At 36.8% G+C, this 23,708-nt stretch overlaps 1 protein-coding gene across 2 annotated transcripts in view; it reads right to left on the bottom strand.

Moving 5' to 3' along the window:
* VAV3 (vav guanine nucleotide exchange factor 3) overlaps nt 1-23,708 on the bottom strand; it is a 154,862-nt gene that overhangs the window by 65,820 nt on the left and 65,334 nt on the right. For both annotated transcript variants that reach the window (XM_027880454.1, XM_027880455.1), the window contains exons 8-15: nt 23,517-23,620; nt 21,437-21,536; nt 20,199-20,294; nt 18,495-18,563; nt 15,945-16,031; nt 15,427-15,512; nt 14,912-15,044; nt 14,472-14,581 (exon numbers count right to left, since the gene is read on the bottom strand). In XM_027880454.1, the coding sequence (XP_027736255.1) occupies nt 14,472-14,581; nt 14,912-15,044; nt 15,427-15,512; nt 15,945-16,031; nt 18,495-18,563; nt 20,199-20,294; nt 21,437-21,536; nt 23,517-23,620 (785 nt within the window). The remainder of the gene's footprint in view (nt 1-14,471; nt 14,582-14,911; nt 15,045-15,426; nt 15,513-15,944; nt 16,032-18,494; nt 18,564-20,198; nt 20,295-21,436; nt 21,537-23,516; nt 23,621-23,708) is intronic.

Here is a 23,708-nt window from a genome sequence, read left to right as displayed (position 1 = left end):
TGAAAACTCCCTAGAACAAGTTACAAAAGCTCATTCTGAGTGACCATTTGGCTCTGAGCAGGGTATCTTGCAGAACCACGTTCAAAGTATCAGCCAAATGTGCAGAGACTGAAGGCATATAGAATTAATCCTAACAACCTGATCATTTTTCAACAACAAACCAAAGAAAAAATTCAATTCATTTCATTATTCATTCTCCAAAAATAATAAGCATAGTGGATCAAAAGAAAAAATATTACAACCTCATACAGACAATTGTTTAAACACACGCATATGACAACACAACTTCCTTCCATATGTAAAAATTCTCTCTCATTCTTCTCTCAGGCTATCTTCCACAAAGATTGAAATGCATGAACTACTGAAAATGTAACTCCTATTAAAAGAACAAAGATGATACACCATAGTAATTCTTTATATTAAAAGTAGTATTTGAGTTTCTTTATATTTTATAAAGACATTCAGTTTCATTTTACAGTTCTTAATAGAAAAAATTATTCTTCAGAGGAAAAAAGCGTAGGGCTAAAAGGGCAAAGAATGAAGTTATGCCCCACAAAAGAGCTGTCACAATTCCCTTCACCTATCTTCATTGCCAATTGTTTTATTGCATCTATGGTCTAAATTGGACAATATAATCTCCTAAACAAGAGAAAAGCTTTATCCAGATAAACAGACTTTCAGCTTGATCTACTGTATGCTAACATTTCGATATATTTGTCCTACTTGCCTAAGTAGAGGAATACAAAACTGAAAACATAATAATATAACACAAACTGGTGAATAGAATGCAAACTTCACTGTATCTTGTCCACTATTACAGAGGAATCAGTTTGGTTCCAGGCACTAGTCAGTTCTTAAGGATCACAAAAATGTCTCAAAGAGCAAATCCATCAGTTTCTTTAAACCCCATCAGGTTTTAATTTGGTAGTTTGAAGATACTAGCAATTGCTTCAAAAAATTCCCTATCTTAAAAATCTGTTCTTGCTTCACCACCTACATATCTTTCATATTCCCTATCAACTCACCAAGATCTAACTTCATGTATTTCCTCGTTGAATAAGGCCAAGCTGCAACAAAGATCCTGTAAAATAGTTTTTTGTTTGTTTTTTTTTTTAAAGACATAAGCCTGAGTGTCTCCTTTAGGAGCACCATGCATAAGCCAAAAGGACCTTTTCAATTTTTTGTTCACCACTGAAAACATATAATTTTTCTCCCTTTTTCCCCCCAAAAAACACATCACCCAAAATGAAAAGCCTAAAAATCCCTAACAACAAAAGTTTAGTGAATCAAAGGAAGCATACCACCCACAGACTGAATAAATCTGGAAGGGACCAGAGCCTCAGTGAATAACAGAGGATCCTGAGCAGGAAGAGGGAATCAGCAAGAGAAGAAACTTAATCTGCTGCAGAGCCTTTCTTTTTGTGCAGACTTAGAAGATACTTCTAAGCCGATGTCTCAAAACGAACAATCTCACTGCATCCACTTAGAATAGTTTTCTTTTGTCTCTTCCTTTCTGATTCTGATAGTTAGTCCTAATTGTCTCAGACTGAGGCCAAACAGGAATGGGAAAATGTCACATGCTTGATTTCAGTTTACACATCAGCAAACCATATTCTCAAATTCAGAGTCCATCACATTCCAAAAAGATCAATATTGTATCCATTATCTCATTATTCTCTTTATGAAGAAATATTAAAAGTATTAACATTTAGATACATTGTTATCAGTCATTAATACTCTGATAAAGGCACTGGAAAAGAACAGTGCAAAATAAGAAATTGTATGCTTACTCTGAAGGAAGAGTGCTGTAAAGGAAAGCACAAGACAGAAAGATAAACAATTATACAAAAAAAAATCCATAAAAGAAAAATAATGTGTACTGTCTACTATAAATAGACAGGAAAAAGGAAAGCTCTGAAGAAAAGTAGAGATTGCAGTGCCAACTGCGGACAGTAAAACTGCTGCATTGTGGCAAATCCAGTTCTGTAGTCACAATAGCCATCCCATCAGACACGACTGAGACCAGGCACTGCAGCAGTGCATATCAAACAGTAAGTCTTGCAATGTAAAGCCTGAAACTTGATGAATCTAGGGGGTTGATATTTTAGTTTTCAATATATTTCTTTTCAACAAATAAAAAATAATGAAAAAATAACCAACTTGTGCACATGCAAGTTTCTAACTAGAGAACAAGCACAACTCATCTGTGATCATAGGAAGTCCAAGTACCATAAGGACCATAGGAAATGTTTTTCCACAAAACGCTCCCCAATGAATGTCACATACTATGTTTTGACATGTTAAATACAGTAAATAAAACTGATAATGTCAATGAAAAAACTGTCATGGCATAGCACACAACTTTCCATAGCCATGTCCAACCCTAGAGGAGCTCTTTTAGTTACAGTATGCAAGCCTTACACTGACACACAGAACACAGACCAGAGCTCTCAAAACACAGTAAAAAGAACATTTCATCTTTTTCAAATCTTTTGCCTTCTACTTCCCAACCTGTGAGCATAATGCAAGACATAAAAAATAAAAAAAAAAAGAAGAGCTGAATATTATGTCAACATTAATTTTGAGCATAATACTAAGAATCTTTTCCTCTTTGGAAGAAGACTTTCTTGTTGGGGAACTAAAAAACAAACAAACAAACAAAGACCCAACAAAACAAAAACAAACAAAAACACAAACCAAAAAGGAAGCCACACATAAGTCTAATCAAATTTCAAACATATTGAAGGAATTAAGAAAATCTAATTTGGGTCTTAAACTAGATTCCTTCCCCATCACAGTGGAACAGTCAAGTCCTCTTGAAGACTCCCCAGTCGCTCCAACCACAACAACTTCTATTATGGGGTGCCCCCAGTTGCAAATGAAATGTTTTCTCTATTTCTGCTGTCAAACAATCTTGACAAGTGTCCAGAGCAGGAAGACACCCATACACCAGCAATACTTAATCTCAGGTAAATAATGACAGAGAACACATTCCTCATTTTATGCTAAAACTGTCTGTTATTTTTACATGTAACAGCAATGTAGGGAGTCAAAAGCAGTTTCCCTTTCTCTCTTTTACTTTTTCTCCAGGCTGTTTTAACTCCTACACTCTAGCAGAGATAAAATGTCATAAGAATCTGTTATTAGGACATTTTTTCCCATTCTCTCCTCCATTCAGCACCAGAGTTTTTGTAAGGGACAACCACGAGTGCCCTCTCCTGCACAGTGCTGGATCCCCATAACCAGATTTACTCCAGTCACTGCAGTGATGTCCTTGGGCTGCCCCTGAGCCTTTTGAACAAAGCTTTCTCTTTGCAAGTTACCTGCAGAATATTAGTCCCACTGGGACCAATTCACTGCTACACCACCAACCCAGAGACCTGCAGGTGCTCATCTTGCCAGTCTCTGTCACTGGGACACACAATTCCTGTCTCTGCATCGGCCATCGGAGCCACTGTGCAAGGAGCAGATTGACCACCTCCTTCAGTCAGTCCACTATCTCTGAACAAACCCTTCGTCTCTAAAGTTTGCAGAGTTCAGTAAAGAAAACAATTATCCAGGTATCTTTTTCAATTGCCCTTGATATCACAGACTTTGGAGCACTCCTCGTGCATGTGAAATATTCCTCTTCTAAAAATATTCCCTCTGCATTTGCAGGGCCACTTCTTTCTACTGACTGTTACTTCTCAGAAGAGTAAATTGATCAAAGGCCAATCTCATCAGCCACCCACATAATGCAACACCTTTATAAATGGTGTCAGAAAGTGTCACAGTATCAACAGTCCCCCATAAGCTTCTGCAGCCAGAATTCATTCTAGCAATCATCTTTGCCTAGATTAATGGCACAGCTGACCACGGAGTAATGATATAGGATAGCCCAAAATTGTGTTGTCAGACAAGACATCTAGGTGCTTATTTCTGTGCCTATCGAATAAGGAATAAATTCTCTCAACTATCCAACCTCAGAATACTAAAACAATTGTGCATTTCAGTAAAATGAAACAGCTTAAACTACAGTTTTCTAATACTAGAGGTTGGAATAGCACATCAAAAACTTCAAGTCATTCTTAACCCTCAAGACAGAAACACGCCACAGTCAAAAGATTTGACTTAAGTCAAAATAAAGCAGTAAACCTTGGCAATCTTGACATATCCAACAGTGTAAATTCTATACTCCATTTTTCAAAACTGAACTTTGATTATCTTCAGTTTAAAGTGTTGTCAAGGCACACGCTGCTATGAACGTCCCTAATATCAAGCAGCTTAGATAAGATTTGCTACTGTCACTTCTTTACTTAATCAAAACCACAGTGCAATGAGAAAACATTATGATCAGAATGTGCCTGAAGAGCAATAACATCCAACATGTGTCTGGTTCCCTCAGAGCACCAGTTTAGGTTTTTATCAGCATTCTTGCATATATGTTTGTTTCCTACAAGAAGAGAGAGCTTTTCACAACAGGTTGGACTAAACAAATTAATTGTATTGCAGTATCTTCAGTGGGGTGGGCACAAACATGCCTTCTTTTACTTAGGTTAAACTTCCTCTACACAATTAAGGCCTACAAAATAAAACGCAACAGGAAAACCACTAAACTTTCAGCTACAAAACTCAATCTTACCTATTAAACTTGCAATTATTACAGATGTATCCCAAAAGAATAAATAAAAGACTAAGAGCTCCTTCCTCCTATTTTCCCAGGTGGAGAATAAACATATTAAAATCCCAGTCTTCATTTCCAGAAAGGACATATTCCTAAATATACAAACAATGAAAAAAATCTTATTTCATAAATTTTGGCATACTGAGTACATCTTCCCTCGGATGTTTTGCCCTTCAGATGTTTCAGGAGACTAAGAACTATTGTCTCTAGTTTGTCTTGTGTGAACATATTACTGAAAGCTTACTGGCTGCCAACAAATCTAACAAAATATAATCAAGGTATAAAATGAAGTATTATGTTGGTTAGATTAATTAAATCCTTACAGCAAGTTTAAATATTAAATAGGAAATTAATCAAAAGCAAATCACATGGCCTTTACTGGGAAAAAAAATGCACAAAAGAGAACAAGTGGCCTTATGAAAATGCAAAGAGGAGAAGCAAATAGGATCTGGAGCCTTTGGCTCAAGGATATGGATGTCAATCTCGTAGCACCGAACAAGCAAAGAGGCTGCATCCAGCAGCACAGAGCACTGCAAGTCTACCATCTTGTGGTTTCACCTCCTCCAAGGAGTTAAATAAAGGAGGTTTCAGAACACAGCACGAAGAAAAATTCCCCTTTCTTCTATTATAAATCTATTTAGTATTGCATTTAATGCTACCAGTTAGAAGTTGTAGTTTAAACAAGCTGCAAGGTTCAACGCTGTCCTCCATCAGTTCTTCTCTCCTTCTTGGGTGTATTTTGAGGGCCATTTCTTTTAATTGCATCCCTGGCAGCTTTTCAACACTAGTTTGACTTCAGCAATTAAGACCTCCACAGATTTCCCCTCCCTCCCTGAGTCTAGGCCACTGAAGATGTGTTGCTTATACCCATTAAAAACATTTCAATTACTGTAGAATTGCTGCTCTGGAGTACTTAATTACAAACTCAGCTTCTCCTTCACAAGCTTCAAGTATTTTTAAACTAAATTTATTGTTTTCTTAAACTGGAAGGGGAAATGTATTACAGGAGGGAAAAAAAAATCCTGAAAAACATTTGATATTGCTTGGATATATGCACACCATTTTTGCACCACAAAAAGCATATACATGCTTAATTGCAGGAATCACAAAAGATCTAGGAAAAGAAAAAACAAATACTCCACACAAAATAAAAATGCACAAGTAACCCTTTGCAAACAGAGCAAGAAATCTCCTTTCAAAAGTAAATTGTTTGCAAAACAAGACACAGAATCAGCAAGAGCAGGTGCTGATCTAGACTGTTGATTAGATCACTTCTGTTAGATACAGAGAAAGCAAAGGCATTGTAAGCACTGACTGAATCGAGTCATTCTGCTCAGAGGATTGATGATAAACCTCTCAGGTATCATTTAGACCCAGAGATGTTCCTTCAGATTGCCATAGCTCGGTGGGACTGTCAACTTGGAGAGAAGAGGAACCTTTTCTTCCCACGCTAGCAATCCCACTGTAGCTCTCTGAGTGACGTGAAACAGCAGCAAGTGCCCAGATACAGATGCTCTTGGGTTGGGAACAGGCTGTCTAACGGTCATAGGTTCTGCATAACAGTATGGTGAGACAGCTGCCTTTTCTTTGGGGTTGACAGTTCTCCCCAAAAGGGAAAAAACACGCTGGGAAGTTCTAATGGTTCTTCTTATTTTTGGTTTTGACTCCTTTTTGCAGAAATGCAATTTAGGTCAGGTTTTGAAGATAATTTTCCTATATCAGTCTCTTCAAGAAATGCAATCCTGTCATAAGAAATTACAGAGTTCAGTTGTATGCACGTGCTTGCAAAATACCCATCATTTTGAAAGTCTATTATATTTGAAACTGAGTAGCCATTTCACCTGATTAAAACTTGGCTTTAGAGAATAGTTAATATATGTATGCCCACCTGTGAGCCCAGAGGCATAACAAATAAGCAGATGCATGAAGTATCAGATAAAGAGACTGCAGTGAATTGCAATTGTTTAAAGTATTAAAAGAAGAAATACTACAGGGAGCTCAGATAAAACTCAATACCTTGAACTCTCCTCAACTCTCAACCTCAAGTTAGACCTTTGCATTTCAGAGTTGATATTATTCTGCACTCCATAGTATGCTTGTAATAATTTAAAATGTTTCATACAGAACTGTTCAGAATTATGGACACCCTGAGCACGAACTGCTGAAGATCATTTTCAAGTGTATGTGACATGAAATCTGATGCTGTATTCATGCAGTACAGCTTATAAAGAAAATGGCACAGGTTACTCAGGACACTGAAAATTTTCATTCCAGATTTACTTATTGTTTTAATAATTGACATCACTGCAAAAAATGCATCAAACCTAGATCTAACATAAGTATTTTTAAGTTATTAATTGCTAACAGAAATTACTTATGCAGACATCATAAGTTAAAATTCTCAGTTTGTGCCAAAGTGACCTCCTTTTAAAACTTTAACCACCTTAAAATTTAGTCATCACAACTGGCACTAAATCTCAGATTTTTTTTCAAAATTTTACTTGCAATACAACATAGCCATTGTCACAAATGCTTTAAGTAACAACCCAGACAGTAGAAGAAACAGAAAACCATGTATGTTACTGTCAAACAAGACTAAAAGCTCTCAGCCAAACCTCATATGAAGACTTTGATAGAAAGTTGGTCCCAAGACATGTTCAATTTTATTCCCTGCTCTGATAAGCAGCAGACTTGCCCTTAGAATCCCATTCCCCATAAGCAGCAGAACCAGCCTCACATTTGCTCTGTGCTCACTTTCCACTTGAAACATTTTGGCTCAGTGCAGCTACGACCATTTCGAGTGATCACTTGATACAACACGCTCTCATCTATCAGAAAGGCATTTGCATAATAGCAAAATAAGAGGGCAGACAGAAAACCACAAATAAATATTCCATTTTGAATCTTTACAAGGATTTCATTATTTACCAAAAAAGGTGAATAAGAAAAATGGCATTCCTAAGGTATATACTCTCACTAGAGGTGAGCAATGCTGTTCACAAAGAATGATTTTCAGCTTCTTATCTACCTTCTCTACTCAGAAGCAATGCTGATTACTTACAGCTAATTCATTTTCTCTGTTCCAGCTAGGCTGTTATATTTCAGAATCATCTTTGAAGATGCTATTTACTGAAATAATCAATCAATCAATTCTCCATATGCTAATACTCAAACATTCTGGTTTGTCACATCAAAGAGTCTTCATCAAGAAGACATGTTATATAATTAAATTAACCATATCACAAGTAAACTGTGCTTTTGATCAAGAAAGCCCAACTTCTAAGAATTTGCTAGGAAATTTGCTTATTTGATCATATGATGAGTGGCTTTTTTTGAGATCAAGGAAATTATCTTGTTAACTTTTTGGAAACATACTGCATTGTTTCAAACAAGATAATAGTTTTCCTTTTTTTTCCTTATCAGTCTACTTCCCTGAAAAACGAGGGAGATGGACTGCTTTGAGCTCATCTATTCCTGTATAACATTTTTGAACACTACCTGATCAGAACAAAGCTCTGTCACACATCAGTACTTGTAAATCAAAAGCATCAATCTTTAAGTACTTTTAATATTCACTGGTTGAGTCTTATTTGTGAAAGTTCTAAGTCTTCCAAATCCAAATTTACCAAGTTGCTTACATTGATAAGCTTTAAATATTTTGTTATATATTTACACTTAGCTGAAGACAAATGTCTATGTTTTGGACTGAAAAAAACTATGAAAATACAGAATTTATATAGCCATAAACTTGTAAATTACTGGACAAACACCTGTATCTGCCAAGAAAAAAGGTTGCAGTGGTTTGTAGGGAGAACCTATTCATATAGCCAAAGCATCAAGGCAAACATGTAATGCAGCATTCCATGTGTTAACACTGAAAACACCTCCTTGCAAAAAAACTCTCAATATTTAGATAGTGGTACTTCATTTTTATGATGTAGTGTCACTACAAATTCATTTCATGGAATTTTAAGAAACACTTATAATTTTCATAGTAATATACCTCACATGCTGTAAGGTAAGTTGTAAAAACATTAAGACTGGGATAGCTTTGACTTTTGTGAACTGGAAGACATAATATCCAAGTGTATTTATCATCTGCAAGTGTTTACCCACTGTTTTCGTAAATTCTGGTTTGCTTTCACATTTTATGCTGTCCTTACACTGTGCTCTTAATCACATACAGCATCTTCACACAGATCTTGCTGTGTCTGGAATAATCTAAAAAAATTTTATAACTATAAATATGTTGTGAATGATTGCTTATAACCCTGAAAAACACTTGATCAAAACCAGCTGAAGTCACAGCAAAGAACAGGCAACCATTCTTCTTTGGCAGACATGAACTTGGCATTCATTTTTGCAGGATTGCAATATTTACACTGATGAAAAAGCCCAGGCAGACATCTTTGTTTATTGCTTTGGTAACCTATGCGAGGTTGGTACAAGTGAAACACCTTTGCAGGTTATTTCAAAAATGCAGCAGACATCTAAGGCTTTTAATATTCTCTGATAAGAAAGTTTTAATTTAATATGTCAGTGTTCAATATGTCAGAGCTCAAATATTCTCTCAGAAGAAATCTTAATGCACATACATTATTAATGCACTATCTGAGGGAACAGATCTATTTGAGCTGAATCTGACCAATGTCATTAGTCAGGGAGTGCAAAGTAAATTTGGAAATATGTATGATAATAGGTAAGAGAACGCTTTTCAGCTACCTTGTGTCTTGTACCAGTTTTCTTTAAAATTAAGAAAACCAGTGAGTTCTATCTACAGCTTATGTAGTTTCCCTAATCTAAACTGTTGTGCACACACCTACCAGGTTTGATAATCAATGAATCTGGGGATTATTTCCTCACTGTCAGATTATATGTTCTGGGTCCCTTCAGTTATGAGGTGTGAATTTATGTTGAACTGAAGCAGCAATTTTTCAAAAACATGTTAGACAACACTTGAGCTGCTACATAAACTCTCTAGTTACCCAAAACAAAGTACATTGTGATTAAAACTAAAACCACTATTTTTTGAGGACCATACAGCTTTCATGTCTGAAATATCTTTTATTTCAGTACTAAAAAAGATTCATAAACTCCATACAATTAATTCATACCCTAATCACCATAATGACCACGTGTTTCCCACTGATTTTTAAGGCTTCATTAAGTAGACATGACATTAATATTACTATTTCAGTTACCGAAGGTGAAATTTGAACTGAGTGCATTAAGAAAAAAGGCTTGTTTCTCTGCCTGCAAGATGTTTTCATACATTTCTCAGTTTGTGAAAGGGAGATGTTGAGTAAAGCCTAATTAAAGGGCATGTTACAACACTGTTGCAAGAGACTTTGCAATATTGGTTCCCTGCATCTTGCAAATCAGCAGGACCACACTAGGTTGACGCAGCCCTGAGCAAGGCTAAGCCCAGCAGAAGACTGAGGCCAACAATTTCCACACACTCCTCCAACCTAAATTCTTCTTTAAATTGCATTTATGTTTCTATAGTGGAGTCAAGCTTGCTGATGGCCATTTTTAGAGCAGATTACAAAGCACAATTGAGAAACTAGAGAAAGATTTAATTAAACTAGCAAACTGGGCATCATGATGACAAAACAGATTCAGCACAAACCAGCATAATATATGGTATGCCATATTACACTAATGGATTCAAATCTTGTCAGGAGGAAAACAATCTGTGGCCTTTTATGGAAAAGATCTCTGCCATTGTGAGGAAGAGAATACACACCTGCTCCATGTTCCACTGTGATCAAGAAATAAATTGCACACAAAGAAACACTTAGTGGATGGAAGCAAATGTTAAGTGCCAGCACGAGACAGCTGTAGTAATAATCAACAGATTTTCTTTCAGTATTTATCCATCTTCTCAAGAGGAAATAAAAGAATTAAATTCATCACAACAGTGACGAGAATAAGAGTTGCTACATAAGAAATAAAGCCTGATAATTAGTCAGCTAAGTAGTTCCAAAGTTATATAACTGAGGTACCTACATAAAATATGTATACAGTAGAAGAGAACAACTTCAGCTTTCTAAGAGTTTTCCTTTTAATAAAGAATAGTTAGCATAAATACATTGACACACATATCAGTCAACTATTTTTAAAAATAAGCATTTTTAAAACAGAAAAAGCACTTGTAGAAGAGCTTTCTAGCATAAAAAACAAAAATATATATCAATCAACACTCCTACCTTTTACCATAAGCTGAATAACATGAAAGTATCCAATATTTTATGTAATTTGAATGTATACTGACATATTACATATTTGTTCTGATTCTTCTGGTTGTTTTTAATACTGGAGACAAGGGATTAGACAGGCTATGCTACTAGAAAACACAAAAAAATTGAGTGTCTCACAATCAGTTTTTGAAGTTTTAAAGTTACTTAGTTACAGCAAATAAACCATGCACTTCATCACACTGCTGACAAACTTTCACTTAATACATGAGTATTTAAGTACAGTAATTTGGCTGTACACTTCTATTAAAATTATCTTGCATATGGAATGACTCTGCATTTAAACCAATGCTATTTGACATGCTAGGCCAAATGTAAGCATTCCACTAGTACAGTAAAGTCTCTGTAGCACTATCTTTTAGAAGATTTTTAGTTACCCATAGAGCTACAGGCTCATGCCCTGCTATGAAGAGAGCTCCAAGAGCAGAACAGAACTGCTCAAATTGGCCACTGTCACAGTCAGGCATCGTATCTCATCCAGGGGAATAAGCAGGTTACACTGCCCCTGTGCGTGTGGAACTTCCATTCACATCAGCAAGGGAAGAGGCACACCAAGACAGAACTCAGGCACTCGTGATATGATGGCCCCTGTTAAAACATTCTGTGCTAGTCTCTGCCTGCCAGTTTTACAAAAACTTCTAAAATTCATCAGATTTCTGATCTGACCAAAGTTTTGACTCCAACAGCCTGACAGCAATACCAATCGTGCTGCCCCAGTGTCCTGCTTCATTTTACTGGGATCTACAAAATGCAGTTCTCCCAAGCAACCAGCAATTGGGAAGGTTGCAGACAATAAACCTGTTTTCCTTTGGGGGGTGGGGGGAGGTGGGGAGAGAAGGTGAATGTGCAGCCTCAGCTGTGGATATTACTGGTCAACAGCATCAAACTCAGTGCAGCCACATCACTGCTAAATAAAGCAACAGTCTCAGGAAAACAGCAAATACCTACTGTAGCAACAGAGCTTCCATGTGAATAAAAACAATATATTCAGTCTCCTATGACCAATAACTCAGCATTTCCAAGCTTCCTCACAACAGAACAACTCACCACACACTACAGCAGATCTGGCTAAGAGGCAGAATAGGTTCACAGCTTTGTGAAACCGGCTTTCTCACAAACTTATTCATCTGAAAAGTGACACTCTAGAAATCGCACTGGGGTTTCAACCATCCCTCCTTTTAAAGATTTTCCATTCCAAGTACACCTAATGTATTCCTGCTCTCCAAAACTAAATCCAGTCAGCAAAGCAGTGTTCTCCTCTATTTCATACTTCTCAACAGCAGCATCTCAACAGTAGCTGCTTTTTCAGACAATATAACCATCATCACTGTTGTTCATACACTGGTATGAACACCTAAAATTAAACAAAAAAACAATTTACAGCTTAACTATCAATTATGCCTGTAAGACTGTTGTAGTGGCAACAAGGTTAATTCTTAATTTAGAAATAATAAGAGATCCTAATTTGTTCTTAGATTAACAGTTGCACAAACCTGACTTCATACAGACTGATATCCCAAAGGCAAAATTTTATTGCAATTTCTGCCTAGACCTCAGTAAACAATGTCATTTCTGATAATCAAAACCCAATGTCATTCAACCCTTCAGTGGTGCTGGTTTTGCAGTCTTGTAAAATTTTTAAGTAGTGAGACATATTTTGCCCATAGAAGCAGCAATTATAATTGAGTGGGATGAATAAGAGCCTAATTTCAATCACAGCTACTTTTCATAGTAGAAGAGTCAATCTACACAGTAGGCTATAAGATCCCTGAAAAAAACAAACAGAGCAACCAAGCAACTGTTCAAAAGACTTGGCTTAGTTTATTCCCAAATACAAACTCTTGTGTCTCAAGATGCATTAGAATATAACTATTGCTACGTGCACCAAGGTATTTTTTTGGGAGAGGTGCTGAGGGAAACATGCTATTAAGTCAAGTCCATGTAATGGAGTTGGGGTAAGCAATAAAAACTTCAGAAAGGACATAGCAATAATTCAGTGTTGCACCTCAGCCCTGATCTTGCTGCTCTAGTTTCTGTGCCTCTGCATTACAGCTTTAAGCCATACAGAAAGAGGTTAAAATACAGGTATGGGTTTACAAGAAGGACAAACAACCAAGCAAAACAAGGCTGGTATCACCACCCTTTTTCAAAGGGCAAACCCATCTGCCCAAGAGCAAAGAAGTGGAGAAGTGGCACGTGATCTTGTCAACCATTCAGGTCCTGTCTGCTCTGTTCTCACAGGGCAAGCAGCAGCAATAACCCCCTGGCCACAGAGACACGCTCCAGAACAGCTCACCAGCACTGTTTGGCACCTAATATTGCATAAGGGTGAGAGCTGCACTCACTCATCACACAAACAGGGGCAGGGGGGAACAGCCCTGCACAGAACTATAGAAATGCTGGGAAAGAAACTGGAAAAAAATATAGCACTCTCCCCCTATCCTTAGCTCCTTGCCTGACTTTTGGTTTGGTTGGTTGGTTGGGTTTTCTTATGCACTGGGTCAGGACACCTGAAAAGTGATGAACAGTTGCAATGCAGAAATTGATAAATCTGAGTTCCCCACTTTTCGTACATGTTTTAAGTAAATATAGTTATGACATTACACAAAGTATAACAGGGAGATCACAGGGACAAAAAGAGGCACACATGGAAATAAACATCTCTTTTCATCACAAAACACATGCCCTTTTTGTCTTCAATAAAAATCAGCAAGATGGGAATCCTCATAACTAGGCTTTGTTATACCTGTCCAGCCCAGACTCTCTTCCCTTATGTTTCCATTTAAATCATTAGCACTCATCATACTACGGTTTGTAAAAAATATATAGAGCTTATGAGCAAGTTTCACTCAAGGCAGCCTTTCTCCTGAACCCACATACCTTTACAACCACATCCCAAACCATCATTGTTAACGCTGTCTGTTCTCACTGGAATTATCTCACTTCCCCTCACATTTTTTCTTTCCATAAAGCAAGCATCACCCTGCCATCCAATTCCCTTGTTCACATATTTTAAATTTAATCAGAATACCTGAGGTGTCAATAATCATGTTTGCCTTTCTGACAAGAAGAAATCAGCCTTTTGAAACTAAATTTAATATGCCATGCAACCTGATCCAAATACTAACTAATAAATTAGTTAAAAGTCACTAGGAAAGGTGCCAGGATCCACTCTCAAACCATCAGCATCACCTTTCAGAAACATACTTCGTCAAAAATTAAAATGGGAGAGGAAAAAATGTCACTATTATAATAGATGTTTATTGTTAATGTAATTAATATTTCCCTGTGGTTGCTTAAGACAGCATTACTAAAACAGTTTTAGCAGCAAAGCTGGAAAGAACTACATAGCCTACAGTGCCCTCTTTCTTTTCCAAGAGGAAATTCAGGGAAATACTCTATTCATGAAGATGTCAATCAGTTGTTTCTCAGAATGTCAAATAAAATAGATAACTACATGGCATTAACACATGAAAGAAGTTCAGCATAATTTAAGTGATATCCTCACATGACTGATGAATGTGATTTTACCTTCATAAAAATATACTTACAGAGCCATCTGAAATTGTTCAAGCCATTTTTTCTTCAAGTCTTTAGTTTTGCAATAAACTTCTAAACCATTTTCACCTTGGATATGAATGAGGTAGAAGCCATAAGACCACTGAATAAAAAGATTTGCAATACAAAGGTCATCAGTTATGAAGAAAGGGGGAAAAAATCCACCAAACTAGAAAATAATAAATATATGTCCTTTAATTCACTCATTTTGGGAACAGCAACACTTCATTTTCGTGTTCCTTTAGAATGACCTACTCACTGATTTAATTACATCAAAATATGCAAAAGCTGAAATTCCTAAATATTCACTTCAGCTCACATATAAAACGAAACTTCTTAAAGAAATTCTATTTACATTCTAAACTCCTGCAAAAAAAGCTTTAAATTGTTACTAAAAGTATACATTTTATCTGAATTAGCAATAGATATTTACCTTCTTATTTTCTTTATCGGTAGTGGGGTTATTTGTAATTTTGTATTTCTGAAGATCTATTATTTCCTTCATTTCATAATTATCACCTCTTCGTTTGCAAACAATTACAGCTAGATCAAAAAGGAAGATATGCCTACAAAAATACAGCATAAAGATGGTTAAAAATACTCCAGAAAGCCAACACCAAAAGTCTTATTTTACACGCTTTTGCCAGTGGCACTTAAAATTTTGAAGATGAAGAACTAAACTGCTAACTAATAAAACAACAAACATTGAAAGTACTTTTGCTAAAGACTCACTACTTGCAAGGGACTTGGTGATCTTAGATAATAATGTAATAGCTGATTTTCTATTAATCATTTTCTATTAATCACTTTGCAAATCACTCGGTAAACAGAAGATCAGCTCTGTGAATGCACAGTGAATGGAAAGTACTCAAGAATCACTGAGATGACCTCAAATCTACCAAGATTTACTTTACAGAGTTTCAGTAGCAAATACAGAGGTGCCATCACCTGTCTTGCCTCGCACGTTTGTCTAATGTCGTTATCCTTATTTCCCCATCACCTTGAGGTCTTCCATACTGTAAGAGGGAATGATTCTGAAACAGAAGTAATATGTATGATTCAATATAGCAAAAGTGTGAGCACTCACTCCTTTCACCCCAACAAAAGGACTATTCAGGTCAGAAAATATCATCTTTTCCTCACTACCACTGTCAAGAATCAGTCCATTCTATTTTGGTCTTCAAAGGGGACAAGTTTTCCCATTACAAAAACACTCAAGTCACTGTACAAACACAAATCTATAACTAAGCAAATATATTTAACTACAGGCACCCAAAATAGTAGAGAATTCTGTACTTCAAATATTAATGTCATTCTAAACCAAACAAAGCACACTTACATTAAATATTAACAAGAGTACTTATAATCTCAAAGGAAATTAAGGAAAAATTGCATCCATCGATATTTTTGATCAACAGTGATTCAAAAACGGCATATAAATAAAATTAAAAAAAAAAAAAACATACCAAATTCTCTATTGATAGTTGAAACTGTCTAATTTCACGAAGCGTTTCATTATCTCTCTTTACTTCATTTACATATTGAGCCAAGTCCTAGAATATCAACAGCAAAAGGGAAGAAAAAATAATTTTCTATAACAGGCTAATTGAATACATTATTTTGACAAATTTACTTCTAATTTTGTCTTTGACTTACCAGCATATTTAGTAATTTCTTTTGGAATTACTGAATTAACGTTCAAGAATTACCATTATGCATGCCTAAACAAAGAAGGAAAAAAGCCTCTGCATGCCTTCAATAATATTTACAACTCTCTTTATTATATTTATTGAAACACACATTTAGTATCAAGAAAGAAGGAAACTAGTAATAAAGAGTAAAAAAGGGATAGTTTTTTTCTGAATTTCATTAAGGTCTTATTTATAAGATTAAAGATAGAAATGTAATTTCTGCAGAACACTGCTGAAAAAGCAGTCAGCAACACTAACTATCTGAGGTAAACAGAAGCATAAACAGAAGGTAAGTAGAGCATAGAGTAGAAAATATATGTAAGGCATCTCAAAACCAGAATGTAAGGTATCAACGTATCATAAACTGGGTGCTAATTAGAAGACAAGTAGCCCCAGTAGTAGGATTTTGCTCTTACTGTTGCACAGCAGAGAGAAGCCATTACACAGCAGATTTTAAAGGGGGCTTTTGAGGGGATATACTACCTGAAGTCACAGGTTGAGATCATTATTGTGCCCTTTAGCAGAACATGTACTGTACACATTGCACTAAAGCCTTTAAAATGCTCTGAACATGCTTGAGTAATAGTGACAATTTGCTGGGGTTTCTCTGTTTATGGTTGGAGATGAGGAGCAAGCAGGAGAGGTAATTGGTAAGGTCAGGGATGCTGAGAGCAGCAGTTGGAAAAGGCATTCAGATCTTCCCAGCTTGCTTTTAAAGTATCCCTTCAATATGGTCACAAATTTGGAGGGTGGGAGGAAGATACATCTCCTTCCTAAGATGTTTTTAATCAGAATCTATGAATAGCTGCAATCATTATGCTAGCTTCCCAAATGGATCTGTGCAGGATACATTCACGTCAGTCTTTAAAGTTAGTTTAGAAATTAAATAACCTCCTTTCTTGCTGCTAGAAGAAATCCGACAGCACAATCCTTCCTAAAAATTTCTTTCCTTAGGGACAGTATCACTTTGCAAGCAGGTTTTCCAAAGACTTTTTCTTTTCAAGCAGAGACACCAGAGTTTTTAGAAGCAAAACACCAATGCTACACTGTTACTTCGACTACAATGGCAAGGACTACAGTAAATCAGGATGCTGCAAGCTAAAGGAGAGATGCTCACACCTTGGAGGTTTTGAGGGTTTGTAGGGGGAAGGACTAGGGGTGGGGATTTTTTGGTTTTTTAATGGTCTGGTTATGTCCTGCCGGCCAGCACATATCACCTTGGCCACCCTGGTGAGAGATTTATTTGATTTTCAGTCAAACAAACACCAACAATGAAGCAAGGCAGAAAATGGGAATGAAAAAGCAGGGATAAATAAAAACCAGAATTATTTTCCTAGTCAATTAGCAGTAGCCAGGACACACTGCTTGCCACTAGATGGAAGCAACACAGTGCCATCTCTTCTCAGGCATCTCTCTGAAGGAATTATCATGGTGTCCCTCTCTCTGCTTTCACTGCACAAAAATGGGTAACAAAAAGGGGAACCAAAATCTCATTTATGAGCTGGTCTGTATTCCAGGCATTCAAGACTGTCACAAAACACGAGACAGCTGTGTGACCCAAAACTAACTTAGTCTGATTTCATCATCTTCTGTGGACCATACAGATTACAGCAGAAGGAAACAGAACTCATGTCATATTGGCTTTTTTCCTTCTTTCCCCACAAAAGACTGAAAAAATTTCCCAATTCCAGCACATAAGTGTCATCATTCATGCCATCAAGTCAACTAAAGCAGACCTGTGCTTTGTTGCTGAAGCTGTGCAGAGGAACACACAGTATACATAAGGCAGCACAGCTACTCAATCAAGCATTTGTTTGTACCACTTGCAGGTGAACGTACAGTGACAGATACTCTACCTCCAGGGAGACTCTACTGCTTTCAAAGGTAAAACCACAGAGATCATATTAAGATGACAAAAAAAAAAAATCTTGTAAGCAAAACTAACTCTCCATCTCACTGGAAAACTACTGACCTTGATTTGAATTGACTTAGAGTGATAGAAATATTCCTAAATTTCAGAAGTGAGACCAACATGATTGAAGCAGTTGTTTTTCATCTTATTATATGACAGCAAAATCATGCAAAAGTGAACCGAAATGGGGAAGTTCCACTTCACAAACTCTTTACTTCAGAAAACTACTGAACTTGTTTCCCAGACTGGAGCAAAGCCTCGACTATATACTTGCCACAACACACAAAGCTCACAGTGATCTGTGAAAATGTTTGATTTGTTGTAAAGAACATTATCTCCTCCACGGAATACAGTTCTGAGCTACTATTCCAAGTGCCAAGAGACATAAATACTCCATTGTCATGAATACTCACCTTCATTGCATCAAGGGCCAGTTTTAGATTTGCTTTCTCCATGGGATCAGTCGTGTGCTTTACCAGCTCCTGTGGACAGAGCACTCTTTTCAGTTTCTACATTCAAATTGTCATTGCTCAGCCCCACCCAAAAAGAAAAAAAAAAAAGAAAAAAAAAGGGGGGGGGAAGCCAAAACCAGAAAATACAACCCAAGAATTGGCATTTTCATCTCCACAGTGAAGAGCCTATCACTGAGTGGGAACTATTGCAGACAGTTAATTGGCAAGTTGTTTACGTGATTGCTGTACAGCCTAAACACTGACTTCAGTTGCTAATGAACCATCACGAGAAGCTAATTTGGTCTGCCTAGGCCTTAAAACTTGCCAAATCAGATCATTACTGGAAGTGCATGCTAAAAGCCCAGGTAAACACTCCAGTTCATTCACACATTGCTATCTGGGACATCATCCCATTCCAAAGCATTCACTTGTCCGTAGAGAGGGATGGATGCATGCTGGCAATAAAACCTCAGCTAAACTGTGCACTGCTTAAAAGAAGTCACTGTCTCATTAAACCTAAGATAAACCTGACTCAGAAGAGATATCGAAATCAAAGGTACATGTTCAAAGAATTGTTTTAGTCACTTCCCATACGGAAAATACAGGGGCTTTGTGGGCTTTATGAAGTGAAAATCTAACATCTTGGGGAAACAGGTCATTTCTTCTTTGTAATTTGAGAAAAGAACTGTACATTTCAGTTCACATAAGCTAGTAAAATCATAGGAGAAGAAATAATAAGTATCAATACCTCACATTACAATTCGAATACTTTACTCATTTTTTCTTTCCAAGTACATAAAATATCTTTTTTGTACAACATACACTATAGTGTCACACATAGCATAATGACATATTGTATGTAATATTTTCATAATATAACATTAATTATAAAATCATTACTCATATCATAAGGGGTTTTTTTAAGGAAATTGTACCATTCATTTGGGTTTTTTTCCAATTTTCCATTGATCAAAATATTGATGACTCATTTATAAAAGTATTTAAAAAATTTATATTTCAGAATGTATGTTGTTCTACAGAGTCAAAATTATACTCCACACAGAAAAAGTAGATCTTTCTAAAATGACATTTTACAAGCACCAGCAGGGTTGACAGTCTAATATAGTAACACATTTCTTTGCAGCTGAACTAATGAGTCTCCTGGCACAGCTATCAAATTAAATTTATAAGACTCTCCACCCTTATTACAGGACTAACTGCAAAAGCTAATGCTTTGTGGGTTATAACAAGAAGCATTTCAAAATAAATACGGCTTAATTGTAATTTATGACAGTAAAGAAATATCTTAAAAGTACACTGTATGTATGGTCCAGTTTCCTCTTTTGGGGGGTAATGGTTCACACTTCAAAGTACCATAATTATAATTTGGTACCACTAATCTTTTTAAACACACCAAGAATTAAAGGTTCAGCTACTGAGGAAACAATTGTACTTTATTCTTTTTTTCCCCAGGTATGCTTTCAGCTCTGAAGAACCATCTCTGTGAGAAACCTTGCACTCGACTGAATTTTATTTTGTAAAAATCTAGGGAAACATCAATCACCTTCCTTGGATAAAGACATTTAGCTCTCATTCTTACAATCCACTGACAAAAAACAATCACAGTTTTTCTCTCAGCCCCCTCAGATTTCAAAAATAAACTACCTGGAGCAGTAGGTGGTACTTTAGTACTCTCTGCATTGGAACCACCAGGAGATCCCGCAATGTAAATTTCCCATTATTGGCCCTCTTGGAACATTCCTAGTTCAAAGCAGAAGAAAGAATAAGACAACAGAGCAAGAAAACAAAACTATTCACGTGATATACATGAAAATTCAGTGACATCTAAGTGACTATATTAAACTTGTGATAAAGAACAGCTAATGGCAGTAACAGCTAAGCAAAAAACTGGGTCTAAGCACTTGCTTTTAGATATTTGAACATGCATGAGAGAGTAGAACAAAGACAACAGAAATTAGCAATTCCATGCAATGTTAAAAAATATATATATACACTTATTTTAAAAAAAAAAAAAAAAGGGTAAAGATAATCTTGAAAACTATAGGCCAGTCAGTCTCACTTCAGCCCCTGCAAAAATTGTGGAGCAATTTCTGGGCACATGAAAGTATATGGAAATATCCAATATGGATTTACCACAGATAAATCAATGCTTGACCTACTTGACTGCTTCCCACAATGAAATGGCTAGATCTATAAATGGGTGGGGAAAGTCTGCCTTGACTTTTCCAAGGCTTTCAACATCATCTCCCACAGCATGGTAGTATCCAGGTTGGGATGTTATGCTCCAGGTATGTAAAAAAAAGGCCAGGTTATGAGGCTCAAAAAGTGCAGTGAGTTATATTTCCTATACGACCTGGCACCACCAGGTTGGAAGTGCAGCTGACACCCTTCAGAGCATGTCCAACAGAAACCTCACGCTAAGGTCAAGCCCTCACCTGGTATGTACTCACCAGGACACGCTCACCCTGAGGGCTGAGCAGGGGAGCAGCTCTGCTGCAAACGACCCTGTGAGGTCATGTGGGACAAGGGTTTGTTCAGCCCAGGGGTCCCTCCCAACCTGCATGATTCTGTGAGTGTGTTCTAGATGAGATGTCCCGATAAACAGAAGGGTATCACTTATGATCATTTCCTGGAAGGAAACCCTAACTCTGCCAGTGTCAGTGGGAGAATTCCACTCACATACCAGGATGTGTAGTGCAACAGCGCACACATTCATTTGATCAGAGGCTCCAAAAGAATGAAAAGAAACACATTCACTTATCAGTTCAACTAATTTTGTCAACATAAAGGTTGTTTTACTTCAATGAAAGCAGGGCACATTCACGGAAACATACATTTTTATATACGTATGTTAAAAAATGCATGTTAAAAAATACTGATACCTCCAACTTCAATTTAACATCTTCTTTTGTCTTAGAGATATTGTCTAAGCACGATATCGCTATCTCCACTTGACTGCAGTACTGTCCATAAATAACCAACCTAAATCAAAGCAAGAGATAAAGAACAAAAGGAATATTTGCTTATTTAAGAACAATCCTTGATCATTTTTTCACAAATCATCATTAACAACCCTTCTTTCAAAAGGAGCAGTGCATAATTAAGCAAGAATTGATTTCAGCCAGTACAATGGGGAGCACAAAAATAAGAAAGACTATTCAAGAGTATATAGTTCTGCACTACCTTCAAAATGCTCTAAAACCACTGCAATTTCCTTTAATATTCACACATTCTTTAATATTCACAACATATTTATGTTCTGATAAATATAGGATTCATTAAAAAGCAGAATAACATCTGTTTAACAGAACAGGTCTGTAGAATTTATAACAAAGTAGATTTCCAAGGTTGTAATGAATAAATTCTGTAGCGCAGCCTCAATAGGATTAATTACAACCATCCTTTAAAGAACTTGTAGGTTTATCCACACTGATCCCATAGTTTCTATCAGGTGATAGTTTCTATCATGTGAGCTCTCAGATCAAAATAATAGTGCACAAAACCCCAAGAAATTTTCAGCAGCTGTCAAGTGAAGCAATGCTTTCTGAATGAGCCTGGGTTTATGACAGGAGTTTGCTGCCTCTGTATGGAGTGCTTCCTTCTGCTAGTCCAATGCAAAGAGTGCTCTGTTCTTTCACCTTTCCATATATTTCTTGAGGTGATTCCTTCTGTATTCTTCAAATCCTTTTTGGGGGTACCCATGAGCCTTCCACTGTAGTCTCTTAGATTTCTATTTCTCTCACCTAACCTTTACCCACTATTTTAATTCTTTTTATGTTTCATAATAAGGTGATGACACTGATTTAAAACTTACTGTTTCTGATTACTTTTGATCATAAATATAGTTAAGGCAGTCTACCTCTATTTCTTCTTTTTATAACATAAACATGATATTTCTTGTCAGTGCCCTTTGTTCCCCTTTTTGCACACATTTCAGAATGACTGTTGGGAGAGAAGCATTTTCCAGAACAACTACTTCTTCCCTAATTCTCTCCTACAGCAGCAGAAAGCCTAACAGCCTGGGAAATAACTATGTCCTGCTCCAAACCGAAAGCTGAGACAAAGGGTCTCTGAAGGCAGGACTGTTTATGAGCGGTTTGGGACACTCTCCTCGCTCAGAAAACTCTCCTGTCTAGAGTTTTCCAGATGCTGCTGTCCAATCTCTCACAAGCCTATTCTTACTGCAACAATCCTCCTTCACCCCTCACCCAATGTGTGCCCACAAGGTCTTTCCCACTCTGGTCCCAGAAGGAACCAATTTTGAACCAAAACCCCAGGGTTGCTTCAAGGTAGGTCAGCACTGCAAGCCCACAGTACAAGTGTTTTTCAGCCAAATACCACAGGCACGTAAGGTCACCTATACAGTCTAACAGCTGTTCGGTGCTGGCAGAAGCAACAATCTGAAAAGGTGGGTATAAAGAGCTGGCAGTTGGTCTGCAGGGCATGGTATGCTGCCACAGCTCCCCTCTTACCAGCCTGGCTGCTTTCACACCTTGAAGGCAAAGGGTGTTTGCTTTACTGTCCCACCTTTGGCTGCAGGGGAAGGTAAGAGCAGTCTCTTCTTTTACACCTGCTTTCTCTTCTTTTAAGTTATGACCTCTTCTGCTTCCTTTAGTCTAAAATATGCCTAATATATATTTTTGGGGGGTCTGTTAAACAATACAGGTACATGCTATAAAAATATCTGGGATTATCTGTGGGAAAAAAATGCTGAGTAAAATAAGTTAAAAATATGGTCATTACTTGTTTATGTAACAATATTTCCAAAACTGGGCTAAGAGGGAAGGCTCATATAACAACAGGTTACACTTTGACTTCCAGGCTCAAAACACCAAAACTAGCTTAATAAGGACACTGACATGGAATTTAATCCTGTTTCAGAAATATTCATACAACAAAAATACAGTAAAATACCAAACTAAGCATAGATTAGCACAACTAGTAGGAGTGCTTAAATCTTACCTTTCCTTGTAGTTAATGAAAATTTGATACAGGTTCTGATCATTTTTGTTAACAATGGAGTCATTGATGTCCTGTGTAAGATTCCTGTGAATTTTCACCAAATCCTTAAAAACAGCAAGGAGGAGAAAGAAACTTTTGTAAAAACAGAATGACTTAAAGCTTTGAATAAAAAAAGAAAAAAATTATTTCATT

Source organism: Empidonax traillii, unplaced genomic scaffold (assembly GCF_003031625.1).
Source record: "Empidonax traillii isolate 1590-97213 ecotype Southwest subspecies unplaced genomic scaffold, ASM303162v1 scaffold69:size3087049, whole genome shotgun sequence".
Taxonomy (NCBI): Eukaryota; Metazoa; Chordata; class Aves; order Passeriformes; family Tyrannidae; genus Empidonax; species Empidonax traillii.
The sequence above is the reverse complement of the archived record's forward strand: the minus strand, read 5'-3'. Positions and strand labels throughout refer to the sequence as shown.